General features: G+C 30.4%; 1 protein-coding gene across 7 annotated transcripts in view; it reads left to right on the top strand.

Moving 5' to 3' along the window:
* The first annotated feature begins 13,685 nt into the window (after window positions 1-13,685).
* Window positions 13,686-23,753, top strand: part of celf6 (CUGBP Elav-like family member 6) — a 124,971-nt gene continuing 114,903 nt past the window's right edge. For all 7 annotated transcript variants that reach the window (XR_007829652.1, XR_007829650.1, XR_007829649.1 and 4 more), the window contains exons 1-2: window positions 13,686-14,092; window positions 22,423-22,505. Coding sequence is in view for 1 of the 7 variants with exons in the window: in XM_051134562.1 (XP_050990519.1) it covers window positions 13,867-14,092; window positions 22,423-22,505 (309 nt within the window). In the remaining 6 variants the exon portion in view is untranslated. The remainder of the gene's footprint in view (window positions 14,093-22,422; window positions 22,506-23,753) is intronic.

The following is a 23,753-nucleotide window of genomic DNA, read 5'->3' as shown; positions in this document are numbered from 1 at the left end:
CCGTTTACAAGCCAAAACAGCTCTAAACAAATATGTGACTGGATTTTGATGTGACAGACAACAGGAAATGGACTTTTACACTGGAGGAAGTGCTATTATATCAGCTGTTTGGACTCATATTCTGACGGCACCCATTCACTGCAGAGGATTGATTGATTGATGGAATGACACATTTCTCATAATCTGATTAAAAAATTAACTGGAATCAGGACATGCAAGATTAGGATGAGTTTGTTTCTCCATCAGATTTGTAGAAATGTGTCATTCCATCACTGTCTAACCAATCAGTCCTCTGCAGTGAATGGGTGCCGTCAGTATGAGAGTCCAAACAGCTGATAAAAACATCACAATAATCCACACCACTCCAGTCCATCAGTTAACATCTTGAGAAGAAACAAAATCCATCATTACGATGATTTTAACATAATCTATAATAGTGTTTCCTGAATCAGGAGAGAAATCTGCACATATCAAGCACTGTTTACAAGCTAAAGCAGCTCTAAAAAAATATATGTGGCTGCATTTTGAATGTGAGAGACAACAAGAGATGGACTTTTACACTGGATGAAGTGCTATTATATCAGCTGGTTAGACTCATATTCTGACGGCACCCATTCACTGCAGAGGATTTATTGGTGAGAAATTAATGGAATGACACATTTCTCATAATCGGATTAAAAATTAACTGGAATCAGGACATGCAAGATTAGGATGAGTTTGTTTTTTCATTAGATTTGTAGAAATGTGTCATTCCATCAACTGCTCGCCAATCTATCCTTTGCAGTGAATGGGTGCTGTCAGAATATTTTTGAGTTGAGTCCAAACAGCTAAAAAAAACATCACAATCTGCAGTAATCCACACCACTCCAGTTCATCAGTTAACATCTTAAGAAGAAAAAAAAATCCATCATTAAGATGATTTTAACATAATCTATAATAATGTTTCCTGAATCAGGAGAGAAATCTGCACATATCAAGCACTGTTTACAAGCCAAAGCAGCTCTAAAAAATATATATATCACTGGATTTTGATGTGAGAGACAACAGGAGATGGACTTTTACACTGGAGGAAGTGCTATTATATCAGATGTTTGGACTCATATTCTGACGGCACCCATTCACTGCAGAGGATCGATTAGCGAGCAATTGATGGAATGACACATTTCTACAAATCTGATTAAAAAATTACCTGGAATCAGGACACCCAAGATTAGGATGAGTTTGTTTCTTCATCAGATTTGTAGAAATGTGTCATTCCATCACTGTCTCACCAGTGGATCCTCTGCAGTGAATGGGTGCCGTCAGAATATGAGTTGAGTCCAAACAGCTGATAAAAACATCACAATAATCCTCAAGTAATCCACACCACTCCAGTCCATCAGTTAACATCTTGAGAAGAAACAAAATCCATCATTAAGATGTTTTTAACATAATCTATAATAATGTTTCCTGAATCAGGAGAGAAATTTGCACAGATCAAGCACCGTTTACAAGCCAAAGCACCTCTAAATATGTGGCTGGATTTTGAATGTGAGAGACAACAGGAGATGGACTTCAGTTTGGTTAACGATGATCTTGAATATTAATCATTGTTTTATGTTGCTTTTTCAGGCAAGGCGTCCTTGCCATGATCCAATTCACTCCTGTCTTACAGTTTTTGTCATTTGATGTCTTATTACTAAGAAATATGTCATATTATGCAGCTATAATAAGTTTAAAATGTTGTTTTACATTGATTTAATTGTCCACCATGTCCATGTTTTAAAGTGTGACTGTGTTGTGTGTCATTGTAATCTGTCTTTGTGTTTCTTGTGAGGAAAGGCTGTTTCACAGGTCAGTACTCATTCATTGTAATGCTTATTAGTTAATCCTTAATAGGGAATTATCCAGTTCAGCAAAACTTTCTGTTTAAAGCTTCGCTTACAGGAACTCAATGGGCAGCTGAATTCGTTTAAGTCGATTTACGATGATATTAAAACAAACATGCAGCGAAACGATTAGCTGTAATCCTCTCAAAGCTGCCGTCATTATTTCTGTCATCTGAAATCTCTTTTTGAACAAAGCAATGTCTGATTTTTGTGCTTTGGATTGTGTGTGCGTTTTTCATGCACTTTACTGCTCTGCTGTTTTCATGTTTTAGTTGTTCTACATCAGAAGAACTAATGGCGTTGGCAGAAGCTAAAAACAATGTTTTATAATCTCTTTTCATCGTCTTGTAGCTCATGCGGAGTTAGTCACTGTTTTCTGTGCTCATGTTTGCTGTGTGAAAAAAAATAACTAAAATAAAAATAAATAATTTGTATAAATATAATAATGTATAAAAATGTAATAATACATATTATTTAATGTTAGAAATAACATAAAATAAGATTTTAAAAAATGACATAAAATATAAAAGTATATGATATTTATTTATAATATATTATAAATTAGCCTGTTTTTTTTTTTTTTTTTTTTTTTCCAAAAAAAGCAGCAGGTTATTATAGTTCACTACAACCAAAGCTAAACCCATTTAAAATTTCTACTTGAAATAAAATGCATTTAACTGAAATGAATAAAAATGCAAAAAACATAAACATATTTTATTTCAGCTCGTGGCTGAGGCAATATTTCCCATTTTTATTTAGTTTAACTTCAGGTACTAAAATAGGTCAAACTAAAACTGAAATGTCAATGTCAATGTCTGCAATTTGCTGTGTGAAAATGAACAAATATTAAAATAAAATAAAATAAAAATAAATATGTAAAAATATTATAATGTATAATAATTGTAATAATAATGTAATAATCAATAATATAATTTAATGTTAGAAATGACATAATAAAAACATTTAAAAATAAAATATAAATGTATATATATATGTATGTATATATATATACACACACACACATATTTTGACATAAAAAATGCATAAAAACCAAAAATTTTGCAGTATTTTACAGAAAAACTGCATGTAATTAGTTGTTTTCAACGCTAAACCCATTAAAAATTGCTGTTTGAAATAAAATGCATTTAATTAAAATAAATAAAATTGCAAAAAACATAAACACATTTTATTTCAGCTCATTCCTTAGTTTAGTCATTAGTTTAACTTCATGTACTAAAACAGGTAAAACTAAAACTGAAATGTCAATGTCTGCAATTTGCTGCGTGAAATGAACAAATAAATAAAATAAAAATAAATACTATGTAAAAATATAATAATTGTAATAATAATGTAATAATTAATATCATTTAATGTTAGAAATGACATAATAAAAAATTTAATAAAAATTATATATATATATATATATACATATATACATTTTTTTTCATTAAGTTTCACTTCATGTACTAAAATGTCAACTAAAATTTGAAGAAAAACACATTTAAAATAACTATTTAAAAAAACAATAAAAATCACAAAAACAACAAAATTACTAAATTGAAAAAAAATAAATGTAAAAAACTTATTTAAAGTTACTAAATTACTAAAAACTATAATAGTATGCCAATGATACTAAAATAACCCTGAACAGCAGTGAATGAGAGACACTAAAACAAAGAATCAAGAGCTTGTCAACTTACTAATTCATGTTTCATTATAGTGAAATGATATTCATTTTGAATAATTAATCACTGACCTCTCATTCACACTGATATTACAGCATGTAGATCCCAGAGGAAACAATAACGACAAAACACACACACACATAAACGCTTAGAGCGCTCTGTGTGTGTGTGTGTAAGTTTGTGTAGTTGATGTTTGCTGTTTGCTGTTGTTCGCTGTCAAGCCTGATTTCCTCAGCGAGTTCTCGATTAACACACACTCAGGTAATTATGATGACACACATGCAAGATGGGCTGTGATGGATTGTGACTCTTGTCCTCTCTCTCTCTCTTTCTCTCAGTGGATGAAGTCATCGGGTCTGGTGATCTTTGAGAGCTCAAGGTGAACATACGTACATTACAGTAAGAGTTTGTGAATGATATCAGAGGAAACTCAGCGTTTGACGTCATTATTAGAGGCTGTAGATCCAGACGTCCAGCGCTGACCTGGGATCAGGTGAGTAAGTCACCTCCATCACATCACAGCCTGCTGCAAAACACTAAAACACACTGTAAAAAATACCAGTTACAATGTTTGGGGTATTACAGGATGGCATATTGTTTTACAGATTATAACAGTATATTATGTTATATAATGTTAATATACCAAGCTACATGAATGACTGCTTTGTGCCCTAAAATGCACCATAATAATGAAGGCGGTAAAACAGAAACCACACAAAGAATCATCTGAAGGTCATTATAAGTTGGCTGTCCATAAAATAGAGCCAGTATTTGTATATAAATATGCTGTTTATACAGTAAATAGGCTATAGATGCTGTACAAGGTCAAAACAATGTATAACAATGCATTAAATATTAACTAAATAATATTAAATGTTAACATTACTATTGATATTTTAAATAATAAAAGACCCTAATGTAATGATAACACAAATAACTAAATCTAAATAATATTTTTTTGCTGTAAATGTACAGTAATTCATAGTTTTTATGCCCAAAACCCACAAATTTAAAGTATTTTACACTAAAATTACATATAATCAGATTTTTCCATTTACAGTATGTGGAAAATGAACTTACTGTTACTAAACCCACAACATTTGACAGAAAAATCTTTTAAAAGTAAATCTTACTATAGTAAATATTTGTACTATTATTTACAGTATATGGCAAATCATGGTTTTTACTTCCAAAACCATAAAATGTTACAGTATTTTACAGAAAAATTACATATAATTTGATTGTTTTTTTTATTTATTGTAAATTATATGATAATTCTAGTTTTTACTTCCAAACATCATAACATTTTACAATATTTTACAGAAAAATCACACACACACATATATATATATATATATATATATATATATATAGATAGATATAGATATAGATATATATATGGTAAACTATATGGTAATTCATTGCTTTTACTTTAAAGAAAACTTTACATTTTACAGTATTTTACAGAAAATTTACATATAACTTATTTATTTATTTTTACTGTCAATTTTATGGTAATTCATAGTTTTACTTAAAAAAAAAAACACCACAGAATTTTACAATATTTTACAGAAACATTACATATAATTTGATTTTCTTTTTACTGTAAATTATATGGTGATTCATAGTTTTTACTTCCAAAAACCATACAATTTTACAGTTTTTACAGAAAAATTACATATAATTTTATTATTATTATAATTTTTTACTGTAAATTATATGGTAATTCATTGTTTTTACTTCCAAAAACACTTTACATTTTACAGTGTTTTACATATAATTATATAATAGAAACATTACATATAATTTTATTTTATTTTTTTATTTTTATTTTACTGTAAATAATATGGTAATTCATAGTTTTACTTCAAAACACCACAGAATTTTACAATATTTTACAAAAAAATTATTTATAATCTATTTATAATTTATAAACTGTAAATTATATGATAATTCATAGTTTTTTACTAGCAGAAACCATAAAATGTAGTCTTTTGCATACTTTCCATAAATCTGACAGTATTTTAGTGTAAAATTGCATTTAATCTTAGATTTAACCATGTAGAGTTTTTCACCGCATATGATAAAATGTTTGTCATTGTAGATTATAAGGTAATTCATAGTTTTTACATCCAAACACCATAAAGATTTACAGTATTCATATTATATACAATTTGACAGTATTTTACAGTTAAATTGCATATAATCTTATATTAAACTATTTACAGTGTTTCACAGCATATATATGGTAACTTTTACATTTGTTTTTTTTTTTATTTTTTTTTTTTTTTACAAATTTTCTGTAAAAAATTACCAAAACTTTTTACAGTGCACTCCTCTTCTTACTTTGATTCATAACTGTGTTTATTAAATGAAAACCATAAGTATTTTAGAGTGTTAAAATGATCATTTTACACATCCAGGTATATGGCGAACTAAACAGAAGTTGTGTGATTAGGTGTAGTGCAGTCGTATTCAGCAAGCACATTATGTAGCTGCTCCTCCTCATTATGGCTGTGTTTTCTCATCTCTGTGTCGGTCGGCTTCAGAGGGCCGGGGGGCGGCAGCCGGAGAGGATTGTGGGATTCATTAGCTGGATGACTCATGGCAGTGTGGGTGACCTCTCGTGTGTTTGTCTTTCATGGATTTATTCTTTTTTTCTGCGTCCTGCTGGAGGCATTAAGGGTCGGACGGAGTCTAAACAGACCAGCTGCTGCTTTAAACAGATGAAGTCCTGCATCGCTCTGATGTCAGAGACGGGCCGCGCTTCACAAATGAGCCCTGAATGCGCCGATGTGCAGAACACATGAAAACAAATCATCAGCTCAGACAGACTGTGTATGTATGGAGATCAATATAGACTATAGAACAGTTTGAGCTAAAACCCAACATCCTCATTTGAATCAAGTATATATATATCAAACTGCAGTTGGCTTGTTTATAATAAGTAAAAATTACAAAAAAACAACAACAACAACAACAAAAAAATACAGACTAAAAAAACTAACAATAAAAACACGATAACATAATAAAAAAAAACATGAAAAAAACATATGTATATATATATATATATATATATATACTTAAATTATAATTTATTATCTCCAAAGTCATAATTTCATTTAATATTTAAAAAAGATTAAATATTAAATAATTAAAAATGGATTCAAAACTGTATATGTAAATAAAGCAAATTATGTATTTATTAATTTATAGTTAGTTAGTTAGTGCTAAAAATTATTAGTTAGGGTTAGGGTTTGTTACTGGGTTTGTTTTTTGTCCTCTAATGCAAAATATTTACTTGCTTAAATAAATAAATATAAAAACAATATTTACATGATTTTTAAGTTAATATTTCAGTATTTAACAAAAAACAATAGTAAATAGTCTCATGACATGCAGCTTAAAAAAAAAAAAATATATATATATATATATATATATGTATATAATATGTATAATTATATATAAGTTTTCTAATATATATATAATATATATATTTTAGTAATTGCTTTATTTTTTATTTTTAAAATTATTTATTATTTATTTATTTTAATTTTTAATCATGCATTTTAATTTGCCATTTTTATTATTAGGATTAATAAATAGAAGAAAATAATAAATGAATAAAATAAATATTTATAGTAAAATATTTAATTATAATTAAATATTTAATTATTATTTGCTTATGTGTAGGAAACCCTGATCGACACATATCCAGACTTCTATTCTTTTAATATTTTTAAACAGTAAATTTTAAAAGCTAAAGACAACTTTAAATCCAATTTAGATAACTAAATTAAGAGAGCGTGTTTGTGTATATTTAATCAAATTTTGTCTAGTTTGTCTAATTCATTTTAATGCATAATTTTAATGTGGATGTGTTCATTATAGACTCCTAGTGTACTGCATACTGTACAGTAAATCTGAATAATGTATTTTAAAAATGCAGTATAAAAGAGGACACATTATGCAATGCTGAACCACTATAATATGTGGCTCAAAAACTGATTCAGATCTGATTCCTGGTTCAGTCATATGGACCGGGTATATTTGTAGCAATAGACAAAAATACATTGTATGGGTCAAAATTATAATTTTTTCTTTTATGCCAAAAATCATTAGGATATTAAGATCATGTTCCATGAAGATATTTGTATTTTCCTACCAAATATATTAAAACTCAATTTTTGATTAGTAATATGCATTGCTAAAAAATGTATTTAGACAACTTTAAAGGAGATTTTCTCAATATTTAGATTTTTTGCACCTCAAATAATTGTTTCTTGGCCAAATATTGTCATGCATCAAACCATGCATCAATAGAAATCTTAATTATTCAGCTTGTATACATATCAGTTTTAAAAAAATTACCCCTATGATTGTTTTTGTGATCCAGAGTCACATGTGGGACTTCAGGTTCATCGTTGAGAACATGACCTTTAGTTTTCTGTCTTTTCTAATGACGTTCGTCATGCTCATTATTATGGCAACTAATGTAGATAATTCAGATAGTGACAACGTCTGAACACATCTGGTTCCTTCAGTCATAAAATTACTATGAGGGAAGTCATAAAATCAGGCTGTCGTGATCAATATACTTTACTGTCTCTGTCTGTCTGTCTGTCAGCAGGGTTTTGCCTCCAGCTGTCGTGTCTCAGTGTGAGCGTCTCTGTCGTACAGGTGTTTGTCTTTACACCAGTATGATTGAAGAAACCCTGAAAATCGGCCTCTCGCGTCCTCGCCTGCCGGCGTAATGACATCCAGCACTCAGTACCTGCGATTGGGATGTGATGATCACAGCTGCGCTGCTGCTCCCAGCTGAGGAACACACAAAATCACAAGCCCAATAAACCACACGGGGGCCAAATTAGCAATGCCTTTATGCTAATGAAAGCCTCTGATGCTGTTGACGAGGAGACCTGTTATGTTTCCACTCCAGCTCAGCTCATAAAACACGGCAGGATCCGTTTAGAAATGACGCGCGAAGGAACGGGAGAAAAGCTCCAGCAGCCGCTGAATGGAGATTTGCACTCCCTGAGGTGATCTAGCATTGAAAGAGGAAGAAAATTAAACGCAATAATCGTTAAGAAGCAATAGAATCCAGAAAGTCATCTGTTGAACAGCAAGCAGACAAGTGTCAGAATATGAGCACAAGAGCCTTTCTATATAAATCAGTTCATAATTATCAGCAGTTTTCACACTTTCTTTAATAGTTTGGGCTGCTAGTAAGTGCTCATGGTGCTGGTTATGTTCAGTAGTTCTGATTAATGCTGTTCAGCAGCAGACAGTGCGTGTGATTGAGTTCAGCACCACGGACAGCAGCCGCATATTTAATAGGCCATCTACAGTCTGAATGATGGCAGGCATTTACAAACAATCAGGTTTATCTTTAAAAATCAAATGATAGAAATGAATCAGATTCATTTTAATTTAAAGTACCCTAAATGATTTCTGCATTATTGGCATATACAGACATTTGAGATGCATGCAGAACAAAGAGTCTAGTTTAGAATCAACACTAAATTTACTTTAAGCATAAATGTGAAGTTTTAAGTGCTAGAGTTATTTTAGTATCATTAAGATACTGTTAAATATTTTTTATTAACATTTTAAATAAGTTTTTATTTTGTATTTCCTGTTTTCATTTTATTTTTTGTTAAAGTTTTAGTATTTTTTTATTTTTTGGTAATTTTTTTTTTTGAATACATTTTTATTTATATTTTTAATTCATTTAGGACATCAAGTTACTCGGCCATCTCAAGTCTGAAGTGAATCAATAGAAGTGAATCATTTTCTTTTTAATTTAAAGTATTTTCCTTCACCATTATTCTTAAACCTAAATGATTTCTGCATTATTGGCATATACAGACATTTGAGATGCATGCAGAACAATGAGTCCAGTTTAGAATCAAGACTAAATTCATTTAAAGCATAAATGTGAAGTTTTAAGCTGTCAGTACCATGCTAGAGTTATTTTAGTATCATTAAGATACTGTTAAATATTTTTATTAACATTTTAAATAAGTTTTTATTTTGTATTTTCAGTTTTCATTTTAATGTTTGTTAAAGTTTTAGTTTTTTTTTTTTTTTTGGTCAATTTTAGGTTGTTTTTTTTTTTGTCTATGTCTATGTATTTTTGTTAAATACATTTTTAGTTATATTTTTAATTACTTTAGGACATCAAGTTACTCTGCCATCTCAAGTTTAAATGATGCCAGTCATTTACAAACAATCAGGTTTATCTTTAAAAGTCAAACAATAGAAGTGAATCAGTTTTATTTTAATTTAAAGTATTTTCCTTCACCATTATTCTTAAACCTAAATGATTTCTGCATTATTGGCATATACAGACATTTGAAATGCATGCAGAACAATGAGTCCAGTTTAGAATCACCACTAAATTCATTTAAAGCATAAATGTGAAGTTTTAAGCAGTCAATACCATGCTAGAGTTATTTTAGTATCATTAAGATACTGTTAAATATTTTTATTAACATTTTAAATAAGTTTTTATTTTGTATTTTCAGTTTTCATTTTAATGTTTGTTAAAGTTTTAGTTTTTTTTTTTTTTTTTTTCATTTTTAGGTTGTTTTTTTTTTTGTCTATGTCTATGTATTTTTGTTAAATACATTTTTAGTTATATTTTTAATTACTTTAGGACATCAAGTTACTCTGCCATCTCAAGTTTAAATGATGCCAGTCATTTACATTTATTCAGGTTTATCTTTAAAAGTCAAACAATAGAAGTGAATCAGTTTTATTTTAATTTAAAGTATTTTCCTTCACCATTATTCTTAAACCTAAATGATTTCTGCATTATTGGCATATACAGACATTTGAGATGCATGCAGAACAAAGAGTCCAGTTTAGAATCACCACTAAATTCATTTAAAGCATAAATGTGAAGTTTTAAGCAGTCAATACCATGCTAGAGTTATTTTAGTGTCATTTAGATACTGTTAAATAATTTTATTAAAATTTTAAATAAGTTTTTATTTTGTATTTTCTGTTTTCATTTTAATTTTTGTTAAAGTTTTAGTATTTTTTTTTTTTTTTTTTTTTTGTCATTTTTAGTTTTGTTATTTTTTAAATACATTTTATTTATATTTTTAATTACTTTAGGACATCAAGTTATTTGGCCATCTCAAGTGTGAATGATGCCAGTTATTTACAAACTGTCAGGTTTATCTTTAAAAGTCAAACAATAGAAGTGAATCAGTTTCATTTTAATTTAAAGTATTTTCCTTCACCATCATTCTCAACCCTAAATGATTTCTGCATTATTGGCATATACAGACATTTGAGATGCATGCAGAACAGTGAGTCTAGTTTAGAATCAACACTAAATTCATTTAAAGCATAAATGGAAAGTTTTAAGCAGTCAACACCATGGTAAAGTTATTTTAGTATCACTTAAATGCTGTTAAATATTTTTTTTATTAAATTAATTATTTTTATTTTTTTTATTTATTTTTTGTTAAAGTTTTAGTAATTTTTGGTCATTTTTAGTAGTTTTTTTTTTTCGTTTTTATTTTGTCTGTTTAATTTGTATTATTTTTATTTATATTTTTAATTACTTTAGGACATCAAGTTACTCTGCCGTCTCAAGTCTGAATGATGCCAGTCATTTACAAACAGTCAGGTTTATCTTTAAAAGTCAAACAATAGAAGTGAATCAGTTTCATTTTAATTTAAAGTATTTTCCTTCACCATTATTCTTAAACCTAAATGATTTCTGCATTATTGGCATATACAGACATTTGAAATGCATGCAGAACAATGAGTCCAGTTTAGAATCAACACTAAATTCATTTAAAGCATAAATGTGAAGTTTTAAGCAGTCAACACCATGCTAGAGTTATTTTAGTATCATTTAGATACTGTTAAATAATTTTATTAAAATTTTAAATAAGTTTTTATTTTGTATTTTCTGTTTTCATTTAAATTTTTGTTAAAGTTTTAGGTTTTTTTTTTTTTTTTTTTTTTGGTCATTTTTAGTTTTGTTATTTTTTAAATACATTTTATTTATGTTTTTAATTACTTTAGGACATCAAGTTACTTGGCCATCTCAAGTGTGAATGATGCCAGTCATTTACAAACTGTCAGGTTTATCTTTAAAAGTCATTTAAAGCATAAATGTGAAGTTTTAAGCAGTCAATACCATGGTAGAGTTATTTTAATATCACTTAGATACTGTTTTTTTTTTTTTTTTTTAATTAAATAAATTAAATGTTTGTTTTGTTAAACTTTTAGTAATGTTGTTGGTTTTGGGTCATTTTTAGTAGGTTTTTTTTATTATTTATGTATTTTTTGTAATTATTTTTTATTTCTTTAAATGTTATTTTTTATTTTTTTATTTTTAGTTATTAGTTATATTTATATTTTTAGTTATTTATTTATATTTTTAGTACATCAAGTTAATAGGCCATCTCAAGTCTAAATGATGCCAGTCACTTACAAACAATCAGGTTGGCTCATCTTTTAAAGTCAAACAATGGAAGTGAATCAGTTTCATTTTAATTTAAAGTATTTTCCTTCACCATCATTCTCAACCCTAAATGATTTCTGCATTATTAGCATATACAGACATCTGAGATGCCTATAGCAGAAAAATGAATCTAGTTTAGAATCAAAACTAAATTCATTTAAAGCATAAATGGAAAGTTTTAAGCAGTCAATACCATGGCAGAGTTATTTTAGTATTACTTAGATGCTGTTAAATATTTTTTTATTAAATAAATAATTTTTATTTATTTTTTGTTAAAGTTTTAGTAATTTTTGGTAATTTTTAGTAGTTTTTTTTTTTATTTTTATTTTGTCTGTTTAATTTTTATTATTTGTATTTATATTTTTAATTACTTTAGAACATCAAGTTACTCTGCCGTCTCAAGTCTGAATGATGCCAGTCATTTACAAACAGTCAGGTTGGCTCATCTTTTAAAGCGAATCAGTTTCATTTTAATTTAAAGTATTTTCCTTCACCATCATTCTCAACCCTAAATGATTTCTGCATTATTGGCATATACAGACATCTGAGATGCATGCTGCAGAACAATGAATCTAGATTAGGATCAACACTAATTTCATTTAAAGCATAAATGTAAAGTTTTAAGCAATTTTAAGTGGTATTTTAGTATCACTTAGATATTGTCAAATATTTTTATAATATGTTTTTATTCTGAGTTTTGCTTAAGTGTTAGTAATCTGGTGGTTTTTTTTGTCCATTTTAGTATTTTTTTTGTAGTTTTTATTAATTTTTATTTCTGTTCTAGATATTTCAGTACTAAATGAAAATGAGAAATGTTGCCTTGACAACCACCTGAAATAAAAGTGTTTTATATTTTATTTCAAGTAACAAAAACGTTTTAGTGGTTTCATTTTAGTTTCAGTTTTAATTAAAATAACCCTACGGTTAGATTATAATAGCATGGCACTGAATCACTACTGTAGGCCTGTTTATTGTACATAGAAAAATACTATGATAATATCAAGCTACTTTGCTTGACTACAAAAGATTATAACCAAACAAATGCTTTTTTGTTGATTTAAAATGTAAATAATGTAGCTAACCAGCTCAGCCAAGCAAAAATTAATTTTCATCAACTTATTCTGTACTGTGGATTTTTAAATAAAAGCTTTTGAAGAAAAAAAAAAAAACATGCAGATGTGTGTGTGTGTTTTTTTTTTAGAAGATGTGTAAGAAAATAGCGATAAACAGTATGTTTATGTATTTTTTCAGTTGTACTTATTAGGGGTGAATTAAGGTAAACTGGGACACTTTTTGCCATTGAGATGACTGGGAAAAAATGTTCCAATGTTAACCAGAAGTCCTCCCTAATTCAGCTGGAATGATTTAATTGTAGCTATTTTGAGGTTATTTATACACCCGCCAATTAAAGGGTTAAAGCTGCTAAATGTTCAGCTTCACAAACATGTTGCTTTTATAAAAATTGCCTGCGTGTTTTGGGATCCAAGCCTTTAAACGCCGTACAAACGCTCGCCTCGTGGCTCCGCCCCCCACGAGCACCTTCACTCACGCCGCCCCGCGATTGGCCGGCCCGGACTTGTTATGCAAATGAGCAGCGGGTCTCTTCAAAAAGCGCGAGCTGACGTCACGAGTCAGAGTGGCAGCTGACACACGGGGAGAGAGACAGATGGAGAAAGTGAAAGAATCCTGAGGAGAAAACACGCAAGACCGAGAAAACCAAGAGAGGAGCGTACAGCTGTGACAGAGGGAGAGGAAGAAAGAGAGAGGGAGAGGAGGAGGAGTGGATGGTAGAGAGCCGGAGACACAGCGAGCGGGAGGGAGAAAGATGGCCTCGGTCACGGCGGAGAATGGTTTCAGCACCACGAACAGCTCCGGCAGAATGAACGGACTCAACAGTGCGATCCCGATGAAAGATCACGACGCCATCAAGCTCTTCATCGGTCAGATCCCGCGCAACCTGGAGGAGAAGGACCTCAAGCCGCTCTTTGAGGAGTTCGGCAAGATCTACGAGCTCACGGTGCTCAAGGACCGGTTCACCGGGATGCATAAAGGTCGGACTTGGCTTTCTTTTGCTTAAATGAGCCTGTGTGTGTGTGTGTGTGTGATCAGCACATGCAATCCGCCCGTCTTCTCAACATGCATGTGAAGAAGCTTTAAAGTAGCATCATGCATGTTCATAAAACTGCTGATCAACTTGCACTATTTAAAAAACAATAAAGGTTCTAGTTCGAAACAAAAATGCCTTTACAGTCTGACTAGCCTTTAAAAAATATCAAGAACTTTTTTAATCTCCAAAAAACTAAAAATGCCATTATTGCAAGTCAAAAATATTATATAGCATAGAATTAGAAATAGTTCTTTATGGTAACAATTGCAGGTTACATTTTTTTTTTTTTTTTAAAGAGCAAATTAGGTTACACTTTATTTTAAGGTGTCCTTGCTTCAGTGTAATTATATAAGTACTGAGCAATGTTAATTAACTATATGTACTTACTATATGTCTAGGGTTAGGATTAGGGTTACTTGCATGTAATTATGCATGTACTTATGAGTGATCAGCATATGCAATCTGCCCATCTTCTTAACATGCATGTAAAAAAAGCTTTAAAGTAGCATCATGCATGTTCATAAAACTGCTGATCAACTTGCACTATTAAAAAAACAATAAAGGTTCTAGCTCGAAACAAAAAATGCCTTTACTGCCTGACTAGCCTTTAAAAAATATCAAGAACTTTTTTAATCTCCAAACAACTAAAAATGCCATTATTCATGTCAAAAATATTATATAGCATAGAATTAGAAATAGTTATTTATGGTAACAATTGCAGGTTACATTTTTTTTTTTTTTTTTTTTTTTTTTTTTTTACAGTAAAGATTTGGGTTACACTTTATTTTAAGGTGTCCTTGCTACAGTGTAATTATATAAGTACTGAGCAATGTTAATTAACTACATGTACTAACTATATGTCTAGGGTTAGGATTAGGGTTACTTGCATGTAATTATGCATGTACTTATGAGTGATCAGCATATGCAATCTGCCCATCTTCTCAACATGCATGTGAAGAAGCTTTAAAGTAGCATCATGCATGTTCATAAAACTGCTGATCAACTTGCACTATTTAAAAAACAATAAAGGTTCTAGTTCGAAACAAAAAATGCCTTTACTGCCTGACTAGCCTTTAAAAAATATTAAGAACTTTTTTAATCTCCAAACAACTAAAAATGCCATTATTCAAGTAAAAAATATTATATAGCATAGAATTAGAAATAGTTATTTATGGTAACAATTGCAAGTTACATTTTTTTTTTTTTTTTTTTTTTTTTTTTTTTTTTTTAGTAAAGAGCAAATTGGGTTACACTGTATTTTAAGGTGTCCTTAATTAGCTACATGTACTTACTGTATGGTTATAGGGCTCAGATTAGGATTTGATTTAGGGTTACTTGCATGTAATTATGTACGATCAGCACATGCAATCTGTTAATTGTCTCAACGTGCATGTGAAGAACCTATAAAATAGCATCATGCATGTTCATAAAACTGCAGGTCAACTTGCAGTATTAAAAAATAATAAAGGTTCTAAATGATTTTATACTGTATAGCATCACTAAACCAACCTTAACGGATTAGTTTGTACCAACGAAACTATTTTTATGAGTTAAATCAGGTAGAAATAGCTCTTCATGGTAACAATTGCAGGTTACAATTTTTATTTTATTTTATATTTTTTTATAGTAAAGAGCATTGGGTTACACTTTATTTTAAGGTGTGCTTAATTAACTACATGTACTTACTGTATGGTTATAGGGCTCAGATTAGGATTTGATTTAGGGTTACTTGCATGTAATTATGTACGATCAGCACATGCAATCTGTTAATTTTCTCAACATGCATGTGAAGAACCTATAAAGTAGCATCATGAATGTTCATAAAACTGCTGGTGAACTTGCACTATTTAAAATAAAGGTTCTAGTTTGAAATGAAAAAAATGCCTTTACAACCAGATGAGCCTTAAAAAAATATCAAGAACTTTTTTTAATCTCTAAAAAACCTAAAATAGTAACCTAACAGCACTAAATCAACCTTTGCACATCAGTTTGTACCAACAAAACTATTTTTATGGGTAAAATCAGGTAGCTCTTTAAGGTAACGTTTGCAGGTTATCACTTTTAAAGATAAAGAGCAAAGTTGTAGTACAAAGAGGATCATTAAAGAAGCTTTATTTTAAGTGTGAATGAAGTGTGTGTGTGTTTATGGATCAGAGCAGCATCAAAGCAAACACAAACCCAGATGAAACAGCATTCAGCCATTTTCATGAAGCATGTCTCCTGATGTTATGATGGAGCTTATTTGAGCTTTTGCATGGGAAAATTTCTTCGGCATCTCCTCGTCTGCTCGTTTATCACTCTGGATGTGAGTTTCTCCATCACAGGCATGTATACAGCATATTGCTTTTATGCTTTGCACCGGTTGCCTCACATCAAAGCAATCGCGTTTTACTCTGGAAAGTCAAAGATAATCTTATAAAGTTTATTTTAGTTAGTCAGTGCTGTGTATTTTTTGTTGCCTTCTCAGTTTGTGTCTTTGAGAGCAAAACAGAGACCAGTGATGTCATGCACAAAACTGGGAATAAAGAAATAAAAAATACACTGGGCAGAAATTGGACTAAATTATTAACGAATGTGCTGAAGCATGCAGATGCATTGTTATTTAATTTTATTTTGCATGCATTTAGCTAACAATCTGTAGTTATGCATGAACAAAAAGCCAGTTTGTATTTATTAAATAATGCATCTCACATCTTTGTGCTTGTTTTGAATTACTAACATTATCTCAGGCACATTCACATAATTTTCCACATGCATTGTGCTGATTAACATGTCTCCGTTCTGTGCATGCTCATATTTTCCTCTTTCATTCGAAGGGAGTTTTTTTCAAAAGCCTCAACATTACATAGGCATTATATCATCTACAAGTGCAAAGGCCAGTATATTTCCATTAAGTTAGTCCTTCATAAACTCTCTCTCTCTTGTTGTAATCACAGTTGTGCAGGTTTTGTGCTGATGGTTCCCTGTGGATTAGACGTGTAGTTGTTAGTTTACATTAATAGGCCGGAGGAGAGTCAAATGGTGACACGCATACAGCCGTCAGGGCAGCGCGGCAACACTTACACCAACATAAGGAGCAGTTTAGTCTCCTCAAACCCTTTGAGAACATCAGCAGAGACTGAGTTACAAATTGCGCTCTAGTTAAAAACACTATGTCAGCAGGAGTTTATCATTTAACGTTGACATGCAAGAAGGAACACCTTTCTTTCAACACATTTAATTAATTACAGTGCGTCATCTGTAATGCGTTTTTGGCTCTGTAAATGGCAAACCGCAGGCGGCTCGTTCTGATCGTTGCTTGTGGGTGTTGTTGATTTGGTTTGACCGACCGTTGGCATCCGTGCCCTTCACACCTCTCTCAGCGTCGGCCCGTGTGCCGGTTGAGCTGTTTTGCAGCGGCCTGTGGGGTAAATCTCAGGTCTGAGACGCTGTGATGTTTCCTTTCATCATTCACTTCTGTGCAGCAGCAGTGTCAGAATGCGGTGACCTCAAATGGCTTAACCCTGCAGTGCCTGAAATATGAAGAGTAGTTATTGAATCTTCAGACAAAATCTATGCATATGTGTTTTTTGTTGAGTATCATATTTGATGCATTAAGATTGTATGCCGCATATAATCGGAGATAGTGAGAATATGGAGGACGAACAGCTCAGTTTTATTCAGAGACTCAAACTGCGCAAAAAAAAAAAAAAAGGCAATTTGGGTGCAGATGATAATATTTATACACTGTAAAAAGTTTTCACCAGTTTTAACTTAAAAAGTCTAGCAGCTGACTTAAAATTTGAAGTTAAATCAACTTAAAAGTACACGTCATTTTAAGTCATTTTATTGTAGTGAGTTGAAATGACTTGTAGTTTAAAGTTGATCTTAAAATTTTAAGGCAGCCGTTGAACTTAAGTTTTTAAGTTGGAACCTTTGAAAACGTTTTACAGAAATTCTGACGCTTAATGTAAATCAATGAGATCTTTATAACAGCAGAAACTGACATAAAATGATCTAAATATCAGTCGTCACCCTATATCTCCAATAATATGCCAATAATAGTACGATAAGACTGAAATGATCCAAACATATAATGCAATGCAATTCAATGACATTTGAGAGATGAACAAATAAAGGTTCCTCAAAAGATATGAGATGTTTTTGAGGCTTGGGAAGGCCATTCCTCCACTGAGGAACATTGAAAATAAAGCTTATGGAAACAAATGTTCCTCAAAAGATCCTGATGATCAGATTTGAGACGCACATTTGTACAATTACATTACTGGACAGAAGTCATATAGTAGATTGTTGAATCAACAGGTTTAAGAGCAAAATTTTGATCTTGTTGATCATTTTGAGGCTTACAGTAAGCTTTATGGGGTGAAGTCACACTTAAAGATGTTTGAATATCATTGCATGAATCTCAAAGCAAGTGTTAGGGTTAGCAATTCAAACTTCAGTAAATATGTATGTCTCACATATATACTGAAGGCCTGTGTATCTGTAGAGATTTTGATGTCAAGCTGTATTTTATGGTTTGTGGTGAGTCGTGTGTTTGATGGCTTTGGTAGTTTCAGGTCCTGCTGCGCTTACATAATGTTATTTAACTTTGTTCTGCCGCCGCTGGACTCCTGCATCAGCACTTTCTCATTGTCAGTCTGTTTGCATTTAGTTTAGTTTGTGTTGGAGTTTTACTGTCAGTGTGTGTGTGACGCCCAGGTCATGAAGGAGAAGGTGCTTTTAGATCTCGACTATAACCTTATAAGCTTATATATAAACTTATCCACATTTAAATGTTTTAGTGTGTTTATTATATCACTTAATTCAAGTTTTATAAAAACTACTGTCAAATACACACTGAAACTCACTGATCTTCACTACGGATGCCCAAAATAAAAGTTTGGTTTAACTTGAAGAAATTATGACAAAAATATATCACTGCTGTATAGTAAAAATGTAATTCTCAAAGTAATTAATAATAAAAATAATACTATTTTAAAGGAATTTCATACAACCAAGACCTTTTTGATCCATGTTTTAATTTAATACAGAAAATACATCAGAAATTAAAAATGCAATTTTTTTTTGTTGTAAATGAACTGTTATATTTTCATTTAATTGCATTTTAAAAGACGTTTTATTTATTAATTTCATTAGACATTTTTTTTTATTATAAATTTGTATTAAAGAATAAAACACAGAATACAAAAAATAAAATAAAATAAAATAAAATATAAAATAAAATAAAATAAAATAAAATGGAAAACACAGAATTTAGTGAGAAATAAAATGATTTTATGAGGCCCCAAATTGAAAAAATATCTTACTCTGTGGAATTTAATTGTGAACAAACAAGTTATGTTTACATTAATTTTCAAGGTCTAACAAACATGTGAAAGCATTCCCTTCCCCATTAATGCTAAATGAATATTATGATGAATATCAATATTGTATGATATGAAGTTTCCAGCCCTAGTTTAATATGCATAATCAAGACTTTAATCATTTTGAGTAGTTTACTTCTTTTATGATAATTATTTAGGATATATTTATTATGTTTTTTAATGTTATTTTCACAAAAGCTTGTATCCACCATGTAATTAAACAATAGAAAAAGTAATTGCAATTGAGTATCTCATAATCAATTTTTTTGCAGAATTGCAAGATATAAATGTTCAATTGCAAGCTTAAAGAACAGAATTGAGAAGTAGCATTGTAATTACCTTTTAATCTTTGTTTTTCATGGCAGAAAAAAAACTGAATTATGAAATAAAAAATTGCAGTTGCTTTTTTAATTAATTTATTTTCTTTTTAATCCTGCATATGGCAGAAACAGGCTTCCATGCAATGCACATTTGTAATGCATTGCATAAAAAATGCAATATTAAGCACTGGACTCCTGGGACGACACATGCACACAGCATGCAATATAACACAATCTGGATCTTTTACTAACAACAAACACACCTGCAAACCCGTTTCACATAACGCTACAGTCTCAGCGAGTAGTTGAAACCAAACCCGGTCAGAACTCACCCATCCACAAAGCATTCTGGGTAACCAGCAGCGCCACAGCAATGTGTGACCAGCTGAACTGCGTCTCCTGAAAATGCAAAAGCAGAACGTAAAAGAGCTGAAATTCAAAAGTGTGTTTGAATCAAGTAAAACTTTGATGTTTTTTAGTGGAGTTTAACTCTCATGGTCTGTTTGGGGTCTCAGGCGCCCCGTGGCCATTTTATAATACGTAAAGCATGAATATATGCAATGGATTTTCTGTGATACTCTGAGTGGTGTAGAGAATCACTCTTGCCACACTGAAAAAACATTCATGATCAGTATTTTTGACCATTTTCTGGTAAATTTCCAGTGAAGAAACTGTGAAGCAGTCATACAGTTTCAGTATGTCTATTGTATTTTGATGAGGACAGATGAACATATTAAAATAATTTTTACTAGTAGCACTAAGTGTGATGGAGGTACTAGTGAAGATACTAGTGCAGCAGTGAAAACGGGTATTATATACTGTATATAATGCATGCAAGAACCAAAAATCCTGTAGTTCAAGCAATAGAGAGCTGTGTTTGCAATGCTAATGCATGCAATTAAATATATGCAATCAATTACAAAACAAAAATATAATGCATTATATAAAATAGCCTAATACGTTACTTTATATAGAAAACTACTGCGTTTTTCAATATACTGCAATATATGCATGCATATTTTGTCACATATAAAACGTTTAATTTAATAAATTTCATATATAAGGACATAGATTTTCTTTGCATAAGGGATTAAAGTTGCTTTGGGAAAAAATCTGTCAGATGCATAAAAATGCATGTGTTATGATAGCAAAATAAATAAAAATTGTAGTTTGCAGTTCAAGGTGTTTACGAGACCAACATTCTTGAACTGCAAAGTAAAGCCTGTTGAGTTTTTGTAAAGTATCTCCACTTGACATCCCGTGTTAAAGTCCCGGAGAGCCGCTGTGTGTGCCCGGCTGCAGGTTTGGCCGATGGGTGCCGCGTGTGTGTTGGTGGTCCCTAAGGAGGGCACTTCAGCACGTCTGCTGTAAGGTGATGAGAAATTGTGCCACCGCTGCAGAAATGCATCTCAAGAGGGTCACCGCCGCCACACACGGGGCAAAAAACACATTTGCTTTTGATGTTTAAGCATGTTCGCATTAATTTGCAGAGCCACTTTGGCTGAAAATGCATATGTGGTGATTTTTTCTGCTGTTTGTCCAATTAATACAATTTTGAATATTGCTATCGTTTGCATAACCGTCAGACATGTCTCTATGTATGATTTTTTTTTTTTTTTTTGTTCTTTTGAAGCCATGAAACTGTTAACCGGTCTAATCATTCACATTACAAAAAAATCAAATGAACAACTCATTTGTTTTCTTTGGCTTCTAATTTAAAAAATAGAGTTTATTTATTCTCTGTTTATTGCATGTGCCATTTTCATTATTTAATTTAATTTAATTTAATTTAATTTTTATAATTAATACTTTTGGTAATGCATTTTGGTCAGCTTTTGTTGTTTTAAATTGAGCTTTATAAGTAAACTGACACTGAAAATAATAAACAAATAATGCAATTTTGAATATTGTTGTTGTTTGCATAACATGATTTTTAATTCTTTATGTCTCTTTGCTGCCCTGAAACCAGTCTACCAATTCACATTAGAAATGCAATTTTAATTTTAATTTAATTTAATTTAATTTTATTTAATTTTATTATTTTATTTTATTTATATAATGATTTATACCTAATTCTCAACTTTTGTTCCTTTAAATAAATAAATAAATCAAGTAAATAGACATTGAAAATCTCTGTATGTTCTCTGTGATTTTTCTATGATTTTTTATTCTTTATGTTTCTTTGCAGCCCTGAAACCAGTCTATCAATTCACATTGGATTTATTTTATTTTATTTTATTTTATTCTTTATAATTTATTCTTATACTTCACTTTGGTCGAATTTTGTTGTTTTAAATTGTGCTTTTTAAGTAAATTGCCAATTGACAATGAATGCGATTTTGAATATTGCTGTCATTTGGATAATGGTCAGATGTGTCTCTCTGCATGATTTTTTCATTTTTTATTCCTTACGTCTCTTTGTGATTAGACAGCTGTAGCCTGTCAAGGTAAAACTAATACAAATCTAAACATGTTTTAAAAGAAACCAGATTTTTTCAGATTTTTTGATGGTGTTTGCATGTGCAAAACTCACGCAGATGAAGTGTTGAATGGGCTGACCTGTGTGTGTGCGTGTTTGTGTGTTTCAGGATGTGCCTTTCTAACGTACTGTGCCAGAGAGTCAGCGCTGAAGGCCCAGAGCGCTCTCCACGAACAAAAGACTCTACCCGGGGTGAGACACACGTTATTCTTTGATTCCTCTCTCACTCTTTCTCCTGAACTCATAATCAAACTAACACTAATAGTGTCAACACAGCTCCACTGCTGCTGGCAGCTGATTGGCTGTCGGACCGTTCAAGCTTCCGTCTGATTCGCTCATGTTCATTAATGAGGTTTTTGAGGGCAGCATCTGACATTTGAGCAAGATCAGGCAAATAACATCAGACTCATTGCTGTAATGTAAAGGAGCTTGTCTCATTTTCTCTGACTGTGTTCATAAGCCTGATTTGCTTTTTGGATTTGAACAGCAGACATCACATGATTTCACTCACCATAACAAATGTGCAAATGTGCAAAAATTATATTCATTGAAATATACAGATGTATATTTTGGACAGTGGAAGTATTAATGCTGATGCATAGATAAAATGCATCAATAAAATTTTATATAAATACTTATCATATGAAATGGTCCTTTTCTTTCTAATTTTAGTAGAAGTTTTAATATCAAATTAGGTTTTATTTAAATTATTTATTTTATTTTTTATTTAAATTTAGTTTTTTTTGTCTGCATATATATATATATATATATATATATATTGTGGTACTAGTGTTATTTTAGTATAATTGAAATACTATTATAGTTTTTGTTAATATTTTGAATTTGTTTTTATTTTTATATTTTTTATTTTAGTACAAGTCTTGGTAATAAATTAGGTTATATTAATTTTGTTATGTAAAAAACACAAAATTAATAAAACCTAAAACGTTACTCTGTGGCTTTTCATTTTTATTTTTTTTCTGTAAATATGTCTGCATTGTTTTTTTTTAATTAATTTCTCTGTGGCTTTTCATTTTTTTTTGTTATTTTTTTTGTTTTTATTTTTATATTTTTTATTTTAGTACTGTAAATATGTCTGCATTTTTATTTTTTTTCTGTTTTTTTGTTTTTTTTTAATTAATTTCTATTGCAGTTTTATATAGATTTAGTGGTACCAGTGTTATTTTAGTATCACTGAGATACTGTTACAGTTTTTGTTAATATTTTGAATTTGTTTTTATTTTTATATTTTCTGCTTTTTTGAATTTTTAGTAAAAGTTAATTAATAAATTAAGTTTTATTAATTGTGTCATAAACACACAACAAAATTATTAAAACCTAATTTATTACTAAAACTTGAGTTACTTTTTTTTGTCAGTTTTTTTTTTTTGTAAATATGTCTGCATAGTTCTTTTTTAAATAATTTTCTATTTCAGTTTT

The sequence above is a fragment of the Labeo rohita genome, chromosome 18 (genome assembly GCF_022985175.1).
Source record: "Labeo rohita strain BAU-BD-2019 chromosome 18, IGBB_LRoh.1.0, whole genome shotgun sequence".
In the NCBI taxonomy this organism is placed as follows: Eukaryota; Metazoa; Chordata; class Actinopteri; order Cypriniformes; family Cyprinidae; genus Labeo; species Labeo rohita.
This window is presented reverse-complemented; position numbering and strand designations above follow the sequence as displayed.